General features: G+C 48.8%; 1 protein-coding gene across 5 annotated transcripts in view; it reads left to right on the plus strand.

Annotated features, from left to right (window-relative positions):
• The first annotated feature begins 737 nt into the window (after positions 1-737).
• LOC135825906 (uncharacterized) overlaps positions 738-20,993 on the plus strand; it is an 85,453-nt gene continuing 65,197 nt past the window's right edge. The window contains exons 1-6 of one of the 5 annotated variants that reach the window (XM_065338543.1): positions 738-1,022; positions 6,385-6,515; positions 7,985-8,115; positions 14,601-14,731; positions 16,725-16,855; positions 18,635-19,556. In XM_065338543.1, coding sequence (XP_065194615.1) covers positions 6,500-6,515; positions 7,985-8,115; positions 14,601-14,731; positions 16,725-16,855; positions 18,635-18,666 — 441 coding nt within the window. In that variant the 5' untranslated portion in view covers positions 738-1,022; positions 6,385-6,499 and the 3' untranslated portion in view covers positions 18,667-19,556. Of the gene's footprint in view, positions 1,023-3,810; positions 4,823-6,384; positions 6,516-7,984; positions 8,116-14,600; positions 14,732-16,724; positions 16,856-18,634; positions 19,557-20,993 lie in introns of those variants that run through there. The other 4 variants (XM_065338540.1, XM_065338541.1, XM_065338542.1 and 1 more) reach the window with 4 other exon arrangements.

A 20,993-nucleotide genomic window follows, 5' to 3' on the forward strand; every position in this document is an offset into this window, starting at 1 on the left:
AAAATTAGACAACCCTTGCTATACTTTAGCACTGGTAAGTCCAGTCCGAGAAGTACCAAAATGCGCACGGCGATTTTCGAAGGGTCGATAGATGATGGGGTGTGCGAGTGCAGTGCTACCTATGAGAGGGTGGGTGTTCGAGTTGATGGTCAGGGCCTGGGTGACTTCGACCAGTGTACAAGTAGGTCCGAAGGTTTGCACACGAATTTCGTGTGCTCTCCTGCATGGCTGAGTTTTTGATGATGATTTTGTAGTGATGAAATCTGATTCGACAGATTCAATGCCTTGGCGGCTGAATGGCTCGAGAAGGTCGTTACTGTCGAGGTGACGTAGGATGTGCAAAGGCGATTACCGTGTGTGAGGGCGAAACAGTGTCAATTGTCTGCCGAAATCTCTGATCACAGCACAGGGGAACATCCTGGCCAAAGACTGCCATTGTGTGTCACTAAAGGGAGCTGGACATGAGAGCCGGACCTCGACCACGGTACAAGTAGGTCCGAAGGTTTGCACACGAATTTCGTGTGCTCTCCTGAATGGCTGAGTGTTTGGTGATGATTTTCTAGTGATGAAATCTGATTCGACAGACTCAATGCGTTGGCGGGTGAAAGGCTCGAGAAGGTCGTTACCGTCGAGGTGACGTAGGGTGTGCAAAGGCGATTCCCGTGCGTGAGGGAGAAAAAGTGTGGATTGTCTGCCGACATTTCTGATCACGGCAAAAGGGGAGAGTAGTGGCCACGGAATACGATCGAGTCTCACTGAAGTGAGCGGGAGGCGTGAGATCTTGGCAACAATCAGGATTACGCGGACGAGGAGGCTGAGCAGTGAGGATATGAATAGCACTCACAAGGTTTGCATGTGCATTGAGTGTGCTCTCCAGAGGGTTTGATGTTCGTGGCTGTTTTCACTCTCAACGAACATGCGTCGAGTTGTGCATGGAGATAGCGGCTGAATAGCTCGTACGGGTCAATGTGCTGACGGCTCGTAAGGTTCGATGTGATGATGTGAAGGCAGCGTCGGAAAAGGTTAGTTCCTGACCTGTGTGAGATGGAAAGCGTGTCGATTGTGGGGCGAAGAATCTGAGTTCGGAAAAGCAATCGCACAGACAGTGCGAGTGAGTCGACTCGAGGGCAAGTGACTTGAGGGCTATTCGTGTTTGTGGCAACACGGAACACGCGGGCGAGACATGGTGGGGATAAAGAGAGTAGGGAAACGTCATTCAGAAAGTTTGCACATTAATTTCGAGTAACTCCCACGTTTGATTGAGATTTTGAGTGGCAGTGTTTCTCTGCATGGGAACGGAAGAGTGAGGATGCTGAGGCGAAATAACGATATCCCTTCGGGGTACGAGTGCACGGAAAGAAATTCTGGTTGGCGTGAGACTCAGCTAGAGACCGAGCTTTCCACACTTGTAGGAACGCCACCACAGCACACGCCACGCCACGCCGTCAAAAATATCTAAGTCCGAGAATTTGCTAACTCCCTATGGTGTAAATACGGAAAAGACGCAAGAAATTGCCTCCGAGTGTCAGTGGCGGCAATTGGTGCGGGCAAAGGCTAGAAGGAAAAATTAGACAACCCTTGCTATACTTTAGCACTGGTAAGTCCAGTCCGAGAAGTACCAAAATGCGCACGGCGATTTTCGAAGGGTCGATAGATGATGGGGTGTGCGAGTGCAGCGCTACCTATGAGAGGGTGGGTGTTCGAGTTGATGGTCAGGGCCTGGGTGACTTCGACCAGTGTACAAGTAGGTCCGAAGGCTTGCACACGAATTTCGTGTGCTCTCCTGCATGGCTGAGTTTTTGATGATGATTTTGTAGTGATGAAATCTGATTCGACAGATTCAATGCCTTGGCGGCTGAATGGCTCGAGAAGGTCGTTACCGTCGAGGTGACGTAGGGTGTGCAAAGGCGATTCCCATGTGTGAGGGGAAAAAAGTGTCAATTGTCCGCCGAAATTTCTGATCACGGCACAGGGGAAAGTCGTGGCCGCGGATTACGATCTGGTCTCGAAGTGAAGTGAAGTGAGCGGGAGGCGTGAGATCTCGGCAATGCCTAGGATTACGTGGACGAGGCTGAGCAGTGAGGATATGAATAGCACTCACAAGGTTTGCGTGTGAATCGAGTGTGCTCTCCAGGGGGTTTGATGTTGGAGGCTGTTTTCACTCTCGACGAACATGGGTGGAGTGGTGCAGGGAGTTAGCGGCTGATTTGCCCGTAAGGGGTTAGTGTGCTGACGGCTCGTAAGGTTCGATGTGATGACGTGAAAGTAGTGTCTGAAAAGTTTAGTTCCTGGGCTGCATGTGTGAGATGGAAAGCGTGTCGATTGTCGGGCGAAAAATCTGAGCAGGACAGGCGGAAAAGCACAGACAGTGCGAAAGAGTCGACTCGAGGGCAAGTGACTTGAAGGCTATTCGTGTTTGTCACAACCCGGAACACGCGGGCGAGGCATGATGGGGATAAAGAGAGTAGTGAAACGTCATTCAGAAAGTTTGCACATGAATTTCGAGTAACTCCCACGTTTGTTTGAGTGGCAGTGTTTCTCTGCATGAGAACGGAAGAGTGAGGATGCTGAGGCGAAATAACGATATCCCTTCGGGGTACGAGTGCAGGGAAACAATTTCAGGTTGGCGTGAGACTCGGCTAGAGATGGAGCTTTCCACACCCGTAGGAACGCCACCACACCACACGGAAAAGCCTTGCGCAATTAGTGCGATCGTGTCGGAGTGAAGTAGTGAGCTGAGCGCTACTTGGTCATTCTGTTGGTTTTGCTTTGACAGGCTTGCTACCATTAAATTTTCGATTCTTTCAATTGTTTGAACATGTACGCGGTATGCGTGATATGAATAGTGGAAGGTGAGAGTATTTTTGAACTAGAAGGTTTGCACATGAATTTCGTGTGACTCACGCGGTGGATTGACTTTGTTTGGTGGTTATGTTTCGCTGTCGCGGTGTGGACGGAACATTGTCGATACTCTGACGAATTGTTCAACCCTGCCACACGGAAAGAGCCAAGTGCATAGAGTGCGATTGTGTCGGGGTGAATGATTGTGTTGACGGCTGTTGGGGATTATCTGATGGCTTTGGGTAGACAGTTGGTGAGAACAGCATTAGCCGTGGGTGCGCTAGTCCGTATTCGCCACACTACACGCGAAGCGTTGACGAGTTTGATGAAGTGACAACACTGTGTAATTTGACGGAGGTTTGTGGGGGTTGTTGAACGCGCACTGAGCAACACGAGTGGCGTGCTGAAAGACGCTCAGTTGTCTTGCTTCGAACATCTTCCCAAATCTAAACTTACACAAACCTCAATTCGTGTGTTCCTTGGTGTATCGAGGCATTCGCGATCGAATTTCTCATGAGCAACAATGTCATCATACATACTCATGGGCGCAATCGCCGAAGGGCGAGTTTTTCGACAAATTCCTGGATCTCCTTCAAGACCAACAACCAACCAAAACGCGTCTTTTCGCTCCTACAATTTGTGTAGTCTCGCACCTTCACACTACATGCTGCAACAACACGTACTTTATAATGTTAGTGAAAAGTAGTGGTGCATGTTGGAACGTTTACCACCGGTGCACCGTATCATGGGCAACTAACGATAGTAACGTGTTGTTACTTCCAAGTCATGCAGATCTGCATGCAACCGCCAGTATTCCCATATCGGTGGTGGTGTAACGACTTTTACGTTACGGCCGTTATTACTAATCTATCTTCATTCAGGCTAGAACAGTCGGTGGCAAAAAATTGACCCATGAAATCATTTGAACGATTTCCTTAGGCATTCTTTATAATTTTTTTGTTAGGATTTTTATTCACTGTGTGCATCTACTCAATCTCCGTTCAACCATGATTCAGTGCTCACATTCTAATCTCTCCTTCTTCGAGTGTTTGCAATGTCTCACAATGTTAGGGTACCGGGTAGTACTGGCGTGGTGATGCCGCCACTGAATTTCGTGACCGTGCGCTACGTTTTGGAAACTGAGGCTTTGTGACGAGCGAACAGCTTTTCGCTTACTAGTTCAAGCGACCGCTAACAGCTGTGAACACTAATCTTGTCAGGAGCACGGCACATTTTCCGGATAATAGTATCAGCGTTGTTATGGCCATGGCCTAACTCTCTTCACCTAGACTAGAGCTGTGGAATTCTACTCCCTCCACAGTCCCCCACACGACGTCTAATGGCTAGTTTTGAATGTAGCTTTGGGTGGACATGCGAGTCCCTGTAACAGCAAGAGAAGTTGCTATAAACTTCACGGAACGTCTACAAGAAGTTGAACATTGTCATGGGTCCATGGACCAGAGCTGAACTCTGCTTGGTTACAACTGCCTCATAGCCAGCAATTTTGGAACAACAATTTCAGCCAATGGCTGCACACAGTGACAATTGGATGTAGTTCTTGTTTCTGCATGGAGTGGCTGCTGTTTGTCCATGGAGTGGCTGCTGTTTGTCCATGGAATGGCTGCTGTTTGGCCACAGAATGCCTGCTATTTTGCCACGGCATGCCTGCTGCTTGGACACGGAATGCCTGACATTTGGCCACGGAATTCCTGATGTGTGTCCATGGAATGCCTGGCGTTTTGCCACGGAATGCCTGACGTGTGGCCACGGAGTGCCTGACGTTTGGCCGCGGAATGCTTGACGTTTGGCCTCGGAATGCCTGACTCTTGCCCACGGAATGCCTGACGTTTGGACACAGAATGGCTGCACGGTGGTTTCGGCACGCTTGGCACGTAAATATCTGGAAACATGTACAAGTGTCTCTGCAAGTAAACGGATGGAGTTCATGTCCACGGGTCACTTTGCTAATGACTGAAAGGAGGTCAGTACCGTATTTTCCGGGTATTTTCCGCGGTGTTAGCCGCATCGGGGTCTAAGCCGCACTTTCCTTCTCGGGCCAAAGTTTGTATCTTTTTTTGACATTCTGAGTATAAGACGCACGTCAGATTTTGAATTTTTGGCCATCCAAACTTGATGGGTACTAGTACATACGAGACATTTAGGAATGGTCAAAAAGTTGAGCAGCACTACTGAAGTTCCAGCAAATGCTTCTTGGTTTGTCCCTCATGCGGAACTGGCAGCATAGAGAGATCGTACAACTGCAATGATGGATTTCTGTGCAACCGTTGCACCATCACCTACTCATACAGTGACCATGCTGCACTAGGCAGCACCGTTCAACTGCGCAACCCACAAGCAGTCAAATAAAAGCAGTCAATATGGCCCTAAAAAGGTCTAAGGAGTGAAATATGCAGGAAATATGCAGTAATATTTGACTGCTTAGGTATAGCGGAAATCAATGGGAGTCAATACTACAGTGCTGGCAACTGAAATCCGATCCGTGAGCGGTGCGGTGCGCTCACATCGCAAACACCCAACACGGGATAGTAAAACTATGAAATTGAGACCGCTAGAATGCGAACGCATCGCTAAGGGGTCGGATTTCATTTGCCAGCACTGTAAGAAAGTGATAAACATGCATATTGTTCATGGCACGCTGTATCACTGGTTGATTCATGGCCAGCATTTGGAGTCTAAGCTGCAGGGGCAATTTTTGAGTTATTTTAGGCATTAAAAAAAGTGCGGCTAACACCCCGGAAAATACGGTCATCATGATGTGCTAGTAGCTACGTGGGTCGCACCTAACTGCTGCCTTATTCCCAACCTTTGGGAGACATTGTGCTTTCTGGCTGAGCCAGGACGCAGTGGCCATTGTTCATTACTTGTGTCTGCATACCGTACTCGCGCGATTAGTGCCCCTGGGGCACTATTTTTTCAATGTCCATCACAGAGGGGGCAGTATTCAAGAGAGGGCACTATTGTTTCATTGCTGGTACGTTTGCGTCATTCAGCATAAAACAGAAGAAAAACAAAGCCTAAAGTGTACTGTAAACGCTCACGACTCTACAGAAACGGGAACAAGACCTGCGATTTTGTTCCTGAAATCACCAGTGCAAAGCAATCCGTGGCCAAGAACATTAGCAAAAGAACACCAAACTTGCACATGGGCTTGGTTACAAGACCGGGGGGGGGGATGTGGATTACTCTCCGTGATGAGGGAAAGATGCGGCTTGCACTCCGTGAAGAGGGGGGAGATGCGGTTTGCACTCCGTTAAAAAGCGGGGAGATGTGGATTGCACTCTGTGGAGAGGGGAGGAAAATATGGCTTTCATTCCATAAAGAGGGGAGGGGGAGACATGCGGGTTGCACTCCGTAAGGAGGGGGGGGGGGGTCGCGGGGTAAAGCAGTGACGTCAGACTTCGACACCTCTTGGCTTGCACCCCATAATGGGGGGGGGGGGGGGGGCTGCGGCTTCCACCCTGTAAAATATAGTGCTCTTCAGTATCCTTGGTCTTTCTTCTACTTGGTTATACTTCCTTTCAGAAGATTTACCGGCATACTTCTGGAAACGTTCTCCTCACCTCCAGAAGCGCCGTTCATATCAATATTCACAGCCATACTTGTTCCTGTGTTGCCAGCTGCTACATTCTGTGATCCAATGGACATTCTACCAAGTGAGTATCCGCTGCTCCGAAAGAGATTTCGAATTGTTCAAAGTTCTACTATCGTTTTTTTAAATCCACTACAAATGAGCATCTCTGGAAGCTGATCCGGATTTTTGATATACAAACTTGAACTTGCATATTTTCAAGACCTTTGATATCCTTTCAAATGTGTGTGCGTGTGTGTTTGGGGAGGGGGGTGGGTGCTGTGAGCATTTGGTGTGTTTGGTGTGTGTATCCACTCTAGATTAGCAACCCGCTCTAATATGAAGTGTTACTTCACTGGGGCAGGGCAGAATGCAGTTTTTCTGCACCTTGTCCTCACCCACTGACTGTATGTGTTTGGGGTGTGCATCCACTCTAATTCCTTTGAATGATTCCATGCCATTTCGGCGCCGTTAAGTTCAGCGCCAACCAGGTGTGCGCGACTGTTTATGTTCGCCGTGAACATGTTCGAACATAAATGCCGACCTCAGCACCACAGATCTAAGCGCCAATTTACTATACAATGTATGTATGAACATCGTCTGTTGTGACTATTACTGTACAAGTATCGACTTTGCGCTGTACTGTATCACGCTGTACTGTATCACGCTGAGCTGTACTGCGCTGTACCTGATCGCGCTGACCTTTATCGCGCTCTAAATTACCATGCCTTACTTTTCGCGCTGTAAATAATAATTATCGCGCCTTACTTTTTCGCGCTGAGTTGCTGGTGCTGTACTTTACCGCACTGATAGTCATGACGCTGAAGAAGATGGCGCTGTGAAATCAGGCACTGAAGTGCTGGCGCTGAAATGCATCGTGCTGAAATGGTCGCGCTAAAGTGGAAAGTCACCCTTTGAATTTCTCTCCCCTCTCTCAGGGAGACTCATGTGACCAGTTTCTGGCAGTGACTAAATACAAATGGGGGGGGGGGGGTGTGGATTGCTCTCCGTAAAGAGGGGGAGATGCGGCTTGCACTCCGTAAAGAGGGGGGAGATGTGGATTGCACTCTGTAGAGAGGGGCGGGGGGGGGGGGGGGGGTGTGCGGGGTTGCAGCGCGAGATCAAGCAGTGACGTCAACATTCGATGGCTTGTGTTTGGTGTTTGTATCCACTCTAGAGGATTACTTTCCATAAAGAGGGGGAGATGCGGCTTGCACTCTGTAAAGAGGGGGGAGATGCGGTTTGCACTCTGTATAGAGGGGGGGGGGGGGGGAGATGCGGTTTGCACTCCGTAAAAAGGGAGGGGGAAATGTGGCTTTCATTCCGTAAGGGGGGGGGGGGGGGGAGAGAGAGATGCGTCTTGCACTCTGTAAAGAGGGGGGTGGAGGGGTGCGCGGTTGCAGCTCGGGGTGAGGCAGTGACGTCGTGACTTTGACGGCCTCTTGGCTTGCACCCCATGAAGAGGGGGAGGGGGGGGGGGGGGGGGTTGCGGCTTGCACCCTGTAAAATGCAGTGCTCTTCAGTGTCCTTGGTCTTTCTTCTACTTCCTTTCAGAAGATCCACCGGCATACTTCTGGAAACGTTCTCCTCACCTCCAGAAGCGCCGTTCATATCAATATTCACAGCCATTCTTGTTCCTGTATTGCCAGCTGCTACATTCTGTGATCCAATGGAAATTCTACCAAGTGAGTATCCGCTACTCTGAAAGAGATTTCGAATAGTTCAAAGTTCTAATACCGTTTTTTTTTAAATCCACTACAAATGAGCATCTCTGGAAGCTGATCCGGATTTTTGATGCACGAATTTGAACTTGCATACTTTCAAGACCTTTGATATCCTCAGCTCAAATGCATGCACACACGTGTGTGTTTGGGGAGGGGAGGGGGTGCTGTATGTGTTTGGTGTGTGTATCCACTCTAGATTAGCAACCCGCTCTGATAAGAAATGTTATTTCACTGGAGCAGGAGAGAATGCAGTTTTTCTGCACCTTGTCCTCACCCACTTTGCAGTGTGGTGAGTCCGTATGTGCGACCATTCCCAAATGAATATGAAACAAGGATGCTGAGCCAATAATAATAATAATAACAATAACTAACTTGTAACTTCGTAACTTGTAGTTCCTTGGTCTTTCTCTTTTGTATAAATTAAACCTTGGCTCTCCATCTGAGTAAATAATAATAAGGCCAAAACAAAAAATAGGCTTGTTTCCGGTCGGCAACCCCTCGAAAAGGAGACTCGGTCGGCCGGAATGAAACTTTTTTTGTATATTTTATTTTGGTTCCTCAATTGTTGTGGTATTGATGGACAAGAGCACCTACACATGTACATTGTACATATATCACGGCAAGGATCAATGTCAAAGTTAGTTGACTGCGTACTGACTCACTGTTCTTGTACAGCATGTGATGTATTCCTGTTTTCGTACAACCTGAGAAATCAAGCAAACAGTTCGAGTCCTTTCAGCTCCGTTATTCTAGCTCGTATCGACCCCGGAGGTTTTCGAGCCGACAGCTGAGAATCTCTGCTACCTAGTAGGTGTTTTAATTGTGGAATTCGGTTGAGATTTGATTGAGTTATGACTCGTTGAGTGCACTTGCACACATGGCATTGCCACCGTTTGTATACATTTGGCACCAAAAAAAGTTTCAGAATTTGGGAAAAAGTGGCCCGGTCGGGCGACCGGAAACAAGGTCATTATTTGTTTGGGCCTAATAATAATTTTTTTGAAAGGATTGGGAGAAATTCAAATTCAAAGGATCAGTTGGGGAAGTGAACTGCCTGAAAAGAGAAAAAATCGCCAGACCCACCAGGGCTCTAACCCGGGACCTTGCTTGTCATGAGCAATGCTCTAACCACTGAGCTATGGGACCAGGCTCAACCTAGAAGGCGCTGACAAGTTTTTCACTCCAAAGGCAGCTCACAACACGTGAAACTGACCGTGGTTGATCCCCTGGGGGAGGGAGAAAGACCTAAGTGCCATCAGTATGTGTGGCACGTGTTGTGAGCTGCCTTTGGAGTGAAAACTTGTCGGCGCCTTCTAGGTTCAGCCTGGTCCCATAGCTCAGTGGTTAGAGCATTGCTCATGACAAGCAAGGTCCCGGGTTCGAGTCCTGGTGGGTCTGGCGATTTTTTCTCTTTTCAGGCAGTTCACTTCCCTAACTGATCCTTTGAATAATAATAATAATAATATTAGTTACTCTTAACTAGTATCCATCTATTCCTTTCCATTCTGTATTCCCAAGTCAACCCAGTGTTTCGAAGAGGAGGTCACCCATTGTTCAATAACCAATGGAGCCATCTTTCCAATCCTAGATATTTCCTTTGAATGATTCTATGCCATTTCGGCGCCGTCAAGTTCAGCGCCAACCATGAGCGCGACCGTTTCTGTTCGCCGTGAACATAAAGGCCAAATTTTACAGCTCGATATATTTCAATGCTGTATACTTCAGGGCCAGCAGACTAGCGCCGAATATCATATCTCAGCGCCACCTAAATCAGCGCCATATATTTCAGCGCCAAATATGTCAGCGCGACAGGTCTCAGCGCCACAAATCTAAGCGCCATGTTTCTCAGCGCAAATTTATTATGCAATGTATGTATGAACATCGCCTGTTGTGACTACTGGCTGTACACGTATTGACTTTGTGCTGAACTGTATCGCGCTGTACTGTATCGCTCTAAACCTTTTCGCGCTGTAAATTACCACGCCTTACGTTTTCGTGCTGAGTCGCTGGCGCTGTACTTTACCGCGCTGATAGTCATGGCGCTGAAGAAGCTGGCGCTGTGAAATCAGGCACTGAAGTGCAGGCGCTGAAATGCACCGCGCTGAAAATGTCGCGCCGAAGTGGCAAGTCACCCTTTGAATTTCTCTCCCCTCTCTCAGGGAGACCCATGTGACCAGTTTCTGGCAGTGAAGCTTAGTTTATATACAACGGAACGCTGACGGTACGGGACGTAAGGGCCTGTCTGGAATGCTAGGCCGAGCTGTAAAATCTTGTACGATTCGTACCACACGACCTGCTGCAGTCGTTGAGTCGTTGAACAGGGAACGGCACGAGTCATAAGGCACGGTCCGTGACGGGGTGACTTTCGGACCTAATTTCTCGTTTCTCGGGACTTCTTTTCAATTATTTCTCCTTGAAAGAAGCGGAATCAAGTCCACGATACCAGTTTTTCATGAAGACCAAAAAATTAGCCCTGAAAGTTGTGGCATCCAAATAATAGGCCCAGGAAATGATAGAATAGTTAATCTGTCATGCTCCTTAACTATCCCTAAATACAATAAATGACATGAGATCTTATCTTGCTAAAATTCAACTCAAGTCGTGCTGGCCATTCTGTGAGTTATCATGGGAAGCGCAGTGTTCGAAATGTTAAACATTTCCAATTAAGAATCGGGAGTAGTCGGCGCACTACGCCGTCTCCTGTTCACACTCAAATTGCAGCCGTTTTGTACGCTTGCGTCCCCGTCTACGGTATGAAAAGTTGAATCGATCCAACTCTTCCCTTCACTTCCCGATCTGTACGGTAGTACGGTTGCGTTCCCGTTCCTGGTGTTCATATTGGACGCCGTTAGACCGTCCCGTCGCTTCCCGTTGATTATTACATCGCGTCCCGTCGCGCCCCATCGAATGTGAACTAGGCTTGACTAAGTACAAATGGATGGAGGGAGGGGAGGGGAGGGGGGGGGGAGTGGACAACTCTCCGTAGAGAGAGAGGGGGGGGGGGGGGTGCGGCTTGCACTCTCTAAAGAGGGGGGGGTGCGGCTTGCACTCTCTAAAGAGGGGGGGGATGCGGTGTTGCAGCTCGGGGTGAAGCAGTGACGTCAGACTTCGACGGCTTCTTGGCTTATAGGCGATTCACACGACAGGCAAATCCACGTTTGTCAAGTGCCCGCAGGAAGTGAAACGTGAGGCTGCAGTTCACACGGCGGCGGGTGGCGGCCAGAGCTCCCGCGAGTATCCGGTGAGTATACGGCGTTACTGTGGTGATTTGGAATGAGTACCCAAAAACAAAGGCCAAACAACCAGGGTTCAAGACTACCGTACCATAGTACGACCTCACAGCCTCATAACTGTAAAAGTGCCCGCAGATGAGTGCATCCGCGGGCAAAAAGGCCATGGACACTTTTGATTCCCGCGGGCAAATTTTGGTCACCCGCAGGAATATCTCCATGGTGACTTTCCTGTAAACGTGGATTTGCCTGTCGTGTGAATCGCCTATTACACCCCTTTGAGCACGCGTGACGTTCTGACACGTCATGACCACTGCCACTGTGACACGCGTGACGTTCTAGAACGTCACGAGTCTGTACGGTGCTACATCGATTATGCTGGTCTTCCGTGGCGTCGATCTAAGCTGTACCGCTGCACAGTGGATTCCTAGTATGTACGAGTACAGTATAAAAAAAACTGCGAGTCGCTCCGTAAGTTTGAGCTGGAGTTACATGCGCGTGTACTGGCATTTCAAAAAATTGAAATTTGGCCGATCTGTAGAGATGGCTCGTCGTAGGTTTGCCGCGGAAGAGGCCCTCCAGGAGGTTTTCATGGACCCTGACAGCGATGTCGAGCCGTGGTCAGGGGATGATAGCTTCGATTCTGGCGACGGGAGTGACGAGGAGTCGCTCCCGGATCTCGTATCGATACCTGGTTCGCCTGACGATATTGGTGTGACGCACGGCGACGGCCGACGAGCGCGATCAACACGACGTAGGTGACGGCGCTGCCAGTGCCGCGAGCGGGGAGATTGAGAGCGACGAGGACCTTTCATGCAAGAGCCATGTCCTTGCCACCGAGAATCTGAGCGCCCATGACGATGGTTCTGAAGGTAAGAATAAATTTGACGACTTGGAGAATAAATATTTGCAATGTGAAAATTTGAAAATTTGAAATTATCACGACTTGATGTGCAATGCGTGTACTGGCTACAGACTATACTATGGTATATTTAGGTATCTCTTTACATATGTGCCACACATGTAGGTATTTGGAAAAAAGAAGATAACACACCTCTGCTACCTCAGTTCACTGGCACACCTGGCATGCAAGTGGAAATGCCTGACGATGCGACTCCATACGAGTATGTGCGCTTGTACTTCACCGATGCTATGTGGAGTCTACTTGTTGACGAGACCAATCGCTTTGCCCGACGGTACATAGACGCTAATCTGGAAACCCTGGCACCGCGCGCCCTTGCTCGGAGCTGGAAGCCGGTGACCATGTCCGAAATGAAGATCTTCCTGGCGCTCTATCTGACGACAGGCATTCTCTGGAAGCCAGCACTGGACCAGTACTGGAGTAAGGATGCACTGATTTCCACGCCATCGTTCTCGGCTGCCATGAAGCGGGACAGATTCATGAGTATCCTCATGTTTCTGCATTTCTCGGACAACGCTGCACCGGACGAAGCTGACAAGCTACGGAAAATTCGCCGCCTGTTAGACCTGTTTATCGATCGTTTTCAGGCAGTGTACACGCCACGCAAAACCATCTGCATCGACGAGGAATTGGTGGCGTGGAAGGGCCGACTGAGCTTTCGCCAATTTATTCCATCTAAGCGTGCTCGATTTGGTATCAAGATTTTTGCCCTGTGCGAGGATTCTGGATATATGTATAACTTCATTGTGTACGTCGGCAAAGATAATGTCAATCTCAGCCCGGACATGGTGAAGCAGCTGGGAGCATCGGGCGCTGTCGTCGCGAAGCTGATGATTCCACTTGAGAATCAGGGACACCACCTGTATGTGGACAATTGGTATTCCAGCCTGCCACTCGCCAAGTACCTCAGTCAGCACCAGACCGGTGTATGCGGCACCATCCGCAAAAACCGGGTTGGTTTGCCGAAGCGACTGACTGGCTATAAGCAGCTGAAGAAATCAGAGTACACTTACCGTAGCTCGCAAGGAGCGCTTGTCGTAAAGCTTCAGGACACAAAGGAAGTCGTGTTCCTCTCCACTTTGCACCGTGCCAATGCTGTGCCAACTGGCAAGCGTGATCGAGAAGGAAAGGCTGTCAAGAAGCTACAGGTAGTCCATGACTACAACCGGTACATGGGTGGTGTGGACCGGAACGACGCCATGCTCTCAAACTACACTGCTGCACGCAAATCCACCAAGTGGTACAAAAAGCTCGGCACACATATCCTGGAGGAAGGGCTACTGAACGCGTTCATCTTGTACCAGAAAGCTGGCGGCAAGCGAAAACACTATGATTTTATTCGAATTGCGATGAGTGAGCTGTTGGCCGAAGGTGTCAAGGGACGACATCTAGATGCAGCAGCACCAACAGCAGCAGCGCCAACAGCGGCAGCAGCAGCACCTGCAGCAGCAGCGCCAACAGCGGCAGCAGCAGCAGCACCTGCAGCAGCAGAAGCACCAGCAGCAGTACCAACAGCAACAGCATCCGGACCAGCTCCAGCTGAGCCAACGGAACCTCATCCGGCAGCAGCGACAGCAGCAGCAGTAGTTGAACCGCTACCAGCAGCGGCAGAGATTGCGGAGCCAGCCCAAGTATGCCCAGCTGCCCCAGGACGCCATCCTGATGTTGTTGCAGCAGCACCGACTCGCACACAGACTCACCACCAAAGCCCAAGCAGGTTGACTGGACGTCACCATCCAGCATTTGTCCCACCAACACCCAAGAAGGAAAAGCCGCTGAAGCGGTGCGTCGTTTGCTGGGCGAGAGGCAGGCGCAGGGAGAGCCGCGAGTGCTGCATGTCATGTCCGGGGCAGCCAGGCCTGTGTTCAGTGCCTTGCTTTGGAATCTACCACACCGAGTATGACTATGGCCAAATTTGATGGTGCTGGAGCAAAGGAGCACAGCAGTTCACTGTTATCATGTACATACTGTATATATTGTAAATATAACGCCAAATTAGCGTAAAACTACCTTTCTGAAAACGGTCATAACTTTTGTAATTTTTGTTGTATTTCCAAAACAAAAACAGTTCTGTGCTCAGGATACATGAAAGAATCGTTTGAAATCAAGTTTGCTCACATAGAGTGAATTTAAAATTTTGTCATTTTTGTACTGCGTGGCAGAGGTTTTCAATGGGCCCGGACTCAAAAGGTTAAAGAGTTGGGGGGGGGGGGGGACTGCGGCTTGCACCCTGTAAAACACAGTGCTCTTCAGTGTCCTGGGTCTTTCTTCTACTTGGTTATACTTCCTTTCAGAAGATCTACCGGCATACCTCTGGAAACTTTCTCCTCATCTCCAGAAGCGCCGTTCATTTCAATATTCACAGCCATACTTGTTCCTGTATTGCCAGCTGCTACATTCTGGGATCCAATGGAAATTCTACCAAGTGAGTATCCGCTGGTCTGAAAGAGATTTCGAATAGTTCAAAGTTCTGCCACAGTTTTTTTTCAATCCACTACAAATGAGCATGTCTGGAAGCTGATCCGGATTTTGGATATACGAATTTGAACTTGCAAATTTTCAAGACCTTTGATATCCTCTCAAATGCATGCACACACGTGTGTGTTTGGGGAGGAGAGGGGGGGGGGGGGGGTGCTGTATGTGTTTGGTGTGTGTATCCACTCTAGATTAGCAACCCGCTCTAATATGAAGTGTTACTTCATTGGGGCAGGACAGAATGCAGTTTTTCTGAACCTTGTCCTCACCCACTGACTGCAGTGTGGTGAGCCCATATGTGCGATCATTCCCAAGTCAATATGAAACAAGGATGTTGAGCCAATAATAATATACTAATAGTTGCTCTTAACTAGTATCCATCTATTGCTTTCCTTTCTGTATTCCCAAGTCAACCCAGTGTTTTGTAGAGGGGTCACCCGTTGTTCAATGACCAATCGAGCCATCTTTCCAATCCTAGATAATTCCTTTGAATGGTTCCATGCCATTTCGGCAAAGTCAAGTTCAGCGCCAACCAGGTGAGCGCGACCGTTTATGTTCGCCGTGAACTTAAACGCTGAAAGTTACAGCACAACATATTTCAGTGCTGTGTACTTCAGGGCCAGCAGACTAGCGCCATATATTTCAGCGCCAAATGTGTCAGCGCCGCACATCTCAGCGCTACAGATCTAAGCGCCAATTTATTATACAATGTATGCATGGGCATTGCTTGTTGTGACTATGACTGTACAAGTATCGACTTTGCGCTATACTGTATCACGCTGTACTGTATCACGCTGTACTTTATCGCGCTGAAGTGTACTGTGCTGTACTTGATCGCGCCGTACTTGATCGCGCCGTACTTGATCGCGCCGTGCTTGATCGCGCCGTACTTGATCGCGCCGTACTTGATCGCGCCGTACTTGATCGCGCCGTACTTGATCGCGCCGTACTTGATCGCGCCGTACTTGATCGCGCCGTACTTGATCGCGCCGTACTTGATCGCGCCGTACTTGATCGCGCCGTACTTGATCGCGCCGTACTTGATCGCGCCGTACTTGATCGCGCCGTACTTGATCGCGCCGTACTTGATCGCGCCGTACTTGATCGCGCCGTACTTGATCGCGCCGTACTTGATCGCGCCGTACTTGATCGCGCCGTACTTGATCGCGCCGTACTTGATCGCGCCGTACTTGATCGCGCCGTACTTGATCGCGCCGTACTTGATCGCGCCGTACTTGATCGCGCCGTACTTGATCGCGCCGTACTTGATCGCGCCGTACTTGATCGCGCCGTACTTGATCGCGCCGTACTTGATCGCGCCGTACTCGATCGCGCTGTAAATTATCGTGCCTTCCTTTTTCGCGCTGAGTTGCTTGCGCAGTACTTTACCGCGCTGATAGTCATGGCGCTGTGAAATCAGGAACTGAAGTGCCGGGGCGGAAATGCATCGCGATGAAATGGTCGCGCTAAAGTGGCAAGTCACCCTTTGAATTTCTCTCCCCTCTCTCAAGGAGACCCTTGTGACCAGTTTCTGGCAGTGTCTAAGTACAAATGGGGGGGGGGGGGGTACTCTCCGTAAAGAGGGGGTGGGGGGTGGGGGGGGGGGGGGGTACTCTCCGTAAAGAGGGGGAGATTCAGCTTGCACTCCGTAGAGAGGTGGGGGAGATGCGGTTTGCACTCAGTAAAAAGGCGGGGAGATGTGGATTGCACTCTGTAAAGAGGGGGGGGGGGGGAGATGTGGCTTTCATTCCGTAAAGAGGAGGGGTGGGGGTGGATGCAGGGTTGCAGCTCGGGGTGAAGCAGTGATGTCAGACGTTGACGGCCTCTTGGCTAACACACCATAAAGAGAGGGGGGGGGGGGGGGGCTGCGGCTTCCACCCTGTAAAATACAGTGCTTTTCAGTGTCCTTGGTCTTTCTTCTGCTTGGTTCTACTTCCTTTCAGAAGATCCACCGGCATACCTCAGGAAACATTCTCCTCACCTCCAGAAGCGCCGTTCATATCAATATTTGCAGCCATCCTTGTTCCTGTATTGCCAGCTGCTACATTCTGTGATCCAATGGAAATTCTACCAAGTGAGTATCCGCTGCTCCGAAAGAGATTTCGGACTCCGTAAAGAGGGGGGGGGGGGAGATGCAGCTTGCACTCCGTAAAGAGAGGGGGGGGGGTGGAGAGATCCGGCTTGCACTCCGTAAAAGGGGGGGGGGGGAAGATGCAGCTTGCACTTCGTAAAGAGAGAGAGGGGGGGGGGGGGAGATGCATACTGTACATGTATGATAATCAAGAGTGAGTCTTGAATCAAGAGTGAGTCTTGAATCAAGACTCACTCTTGATTCAAGACTCACTCTTGATTCAAGACTCACTCTAGATTCAAAATGTACTCACTCTTGATTCAAAATGTACTCACTCTTGATTCAAAATGTACTCACTCTTGATTCAAAATGTACTCACTCTTGATTGAAGAGTGAGTACATTTTCCGAGAGACTGACATGAGTGTGCAACTGCGTGTACAATCTCTATTCAGTGCTGTGATGACGGTAGAGTTTCATATCACATCAGTAGGTTCAGCTTCAGTAGCTAGATAGGTTATGTGGGAAAGCAGTGCAGAATGACCACCAGAGAGTTGTACCCGAAGTAGGGTGGCATACAACCCTGGAGCTGTTCAAAGGGTGCAAATAGTGTGTCCGGGTTTTGGTCACATGACGTGATGCTCTGCTGTTGTAGACCCCGTAGACTGGAGTTGCACAATCTGGGCTGTTATGTACTCTTCATGATAATAATTATGGTGTTGGCTCGTCAACCTCAGGACGCATGAATCTATCGTCCGTTGCTCGACTTCAAATTACCTTATGCAAGATGTAGAAGATCTTTGCATTTTTATCTGTCCATGCATGTTCGATCAATGAGCCGAATGGCCCCAAAATTCTGAGGTCCTCGGAAACAATCCACCATGGACGAGAACACTGACTTGCATTCTTCGTTCGGCCGGGCCGTCTATAATAATCTCTCCGTTATACAAAACGGAAATGTTTCATTTATGCGTGGGTGTGTTGGGGAGAGTTTTGTTTTGAAAAATATTGGTAGTCGAAACATCAATCCATTCTAGCTGTCAAGTCGATAAATTTTTCGTTGGGGGGGGGGGGGGGATGGTCGTAACTAAACCTTTTCGTTCTGTGAAAATCATCGATAATGCCGGATGGCTTCATTGGACTATGCACTCTTGATGGTACAGAATGATTTGAGGTTGTAACTTGTAGGCTAGATTTGACTGTCCTTGAACAAGTAGCTTGATTACACTGAAACACCATTAGAGAGATTATGATGCTTTCGTTGTGAACGCGTGTAGCTGCATTTGCACGTCAACACGTCACCCACGTTGCGCGTGTTGTGTTAGAATACACTCGGTGTGTATGTGAACTCACACCTCTGCATACTCATGGGGACAGAACACACTACTCTATGTGCTTGCATTCATTTTCCAGCTATTGTTGAGTCTCGACAAGCAACATGTGCGCAACACAGGGAAATGCTCCACAAAGTACTGAATACACTCAGGCGTATGTGTGTGTGTGTGTGTGTGCTTGTGTGTGTGTGCGTGTGTGTGTGTGTGTGTGTGTGTGTGTGTGTGTGTGTGTGTGTGTGTGTGTGTGTGTGTGTGCTTGTGTGTGTGTGTGTGTGTGCGTGCGTGTGTGGACTGTCATGATTTGTGTGGCTGGACCTTGGAGGGTTTCACCCACACAATGTCGTATGGCATGGCCATTCGGTGTGCATGTGATGCGCATCCTAATCTCTTGTGTGTGTCTATGTGTGTGTGTGCGTGTGTGCATGTGCATGAACGTGTGTGTGTGTGCAGATTGGCCAGGTTCACCGGCAGTGTTTTCGTGAAGTCCTGAAAAGAGGTCTTGTTTGCAGACAGCATGGGCACACAGCCTCGTCATGGACTTGGGGCGTCAATGGCTGCATATGGCAACTGCTAGTTTGTCTGAAAACTACATCTCACAACCTCAGTGGATCCAGCTTGCCCAGTATTGGAGAGACTCTGATGATCTTAGCCATCCAAAACCACCAAGCCAACTCAAGTTGAGAGTATTATGTTGTCTGAACCTGTCATAGTAAGTTCCGTCATCATAATAACTTGTCTGATCACAGAATCACTGCCTCGCCTAACAGCTATCATCGCATTCGGGAAAGAGCATTCCCAAAGGTGTGTTGGCGTGTGTTCCGTTGTCTGATGACTGTGTGTGCAGCAGCAAATAACACAGCAGCAGCAAAAAAACACAGGTCAACTGTTCAGCTGCGTGAAATCATACCCTGCTGCAGCTGTTGACTTCATGTACAGCTGCAGTGATGTTTACATTCTAGTTTTTAAAGTGGCTGCTATGTAGCACTTTCTGCAATGCTTACATGTTGTACTTGTAACACTGCTGCTGCTGCTGCTGCTGCTGCATGTTGTACTGAGCGGACGTATGCACTGGTACATCAATACTGTGTTACTTGCTATACTGGAAGTGCAGTGGTGCCAACCTATCATGAATATTCAGTGATTGGCATACTGTGGCACTGCCCTTGCCATCACTTCTCTAGCCAACTTGCAGTGCAACGGTGCGGTTATTGCGCTTGTAGTATCGCACTGGTGTTGTTCTTCTCACCCCCCCCCCCCCCCCCCGTCTGTCTGTCTCTCTCTCTTCTTGATCGATCGAGTGTGTGCAGCTGTGATTCTGTTCTTGCTTTGTTTATACCGTCATGATTGTGTTCTTTCTGTGTGTTTCTCTGCAGTCCCTGCCGTTCTTGTGTTGTGTGTGTGTGTATGGTGATGGGTGTGTCATCAGCTTAATGCATGGCTGACTAGCTACACTCCCCAGCATGCACTCTCATACTTGACTCTAAGGCAAAGTGACTGAGTAGCCATGGTAGCTGCTATCTTATTAGACTGTGTGCTAGTACTTGTGTTCTTGGCATGATAGGTAGACATATGATTGATTGACTGTCATCAGGTGGAATCAGAGTTGCTGTTGAGTACTTTGCAAATGGTGCTAGGACTTGCTCAACTCTGATTGGCTGAGGGCAGTTGACTGATCATTTCAGGTGTGAAGTTCAGAGCCAGGATAGGCTATAAAAGTAATCATTCTAGGAGGGGCCAACTTGCAGTGCAACGGTGCGGTTATTGCGCTTGTAGTATCGCACTGGTGTTGTTCTTCTCACACCCCCCCCCCCCCCCCGTCTGTCTGTCTCTCTCTCTTCTTGATCGATCGAGTGTGTGCAGCTGTGATTCTGTTCTTGCTTTGTTTATACCGTCATGATTGTGTTCTTTCTGTGTGTTTCTCTGCAGTCCCTGCCGTTCTTGTGTTGTGTGTGTGTGTATGGTGATGGGTGTGTCATCAGCTTAATGCATGGCTGACTAGCTACACTCCCCAGCATGCACTCTCATACTTGACTCTAAGGCAAAGTGACTGAGTAGCCATGGTAGCTGCTATCTTATTAGACTGTGTGCTAGTACTTGTGTTCTTGGCATGATAGGTAGACATATGATTGATTGACTGTCATCAGGTGGAATCAGAGTTGCTGTTGAGTACTTTGCAAATGGTGCTAGGACTTGCTCAACTCTGATTGGCTGAGGGCAGTTGACTGATCATTTCAGGTGTGAAGTTCAGAGCCAGGATAGGCTATAAAAGTAATCATTCTAGGAGGGGATGGTGGTCGGGGTTCGGGATGGCCAGAATTTTACATTTTTCTTCTTGGCTTGAACTCTTGTTGTTTCTGCATGAGGAAACACTGATGGCCTCTGAACTCTTGTTGTTTCTGCATGAGGGTAGAATTTTCCAAGAAGAAAACACTTGCTGAGCTCTGATTGGCTGAGGGCGATTGACTGGTCATTTCAGGTGTGAAAATCAGAGCCAGGATAGGCTATAAAAGTAATCATTCCAGGAGGGGATGGTGGTCGGGGTTTGGGATGGCAGAATTTTACATTTTTCTTCTCCTGTAGAATTTCCCGTCTTCTTTCTCCTTCCTCATGCACATGAGGAAACAACAAGAGATCAGCCATCAGCAAGCCAAGTAGCTGAAGACACACCCATCACCACACAAACAGAACACAAGAACAGCAGGGACTGCAAAGAAACATACAAAAAGAACACAATGTCATTTTAAATTTCTTCTCCTGTAGAATTTCCCGGCTTCTTTCTCCTTCCTCATGCAGAAACAACAAGAGTTCA

This window comes from Sycon ciliatum, chromosome 10, assembly GCF_964019385.1.
Source record: "Sycon ciliatum chromosome 10, ocSycCili1.1, whole genome shotgun sequence".
NCBI classification, from domain to species: Eukaryota; Metazoa; Porifera; class Calcarea; order Leucosolenida; family Sycettidae; genus Sycon; species Sycon ciliatum.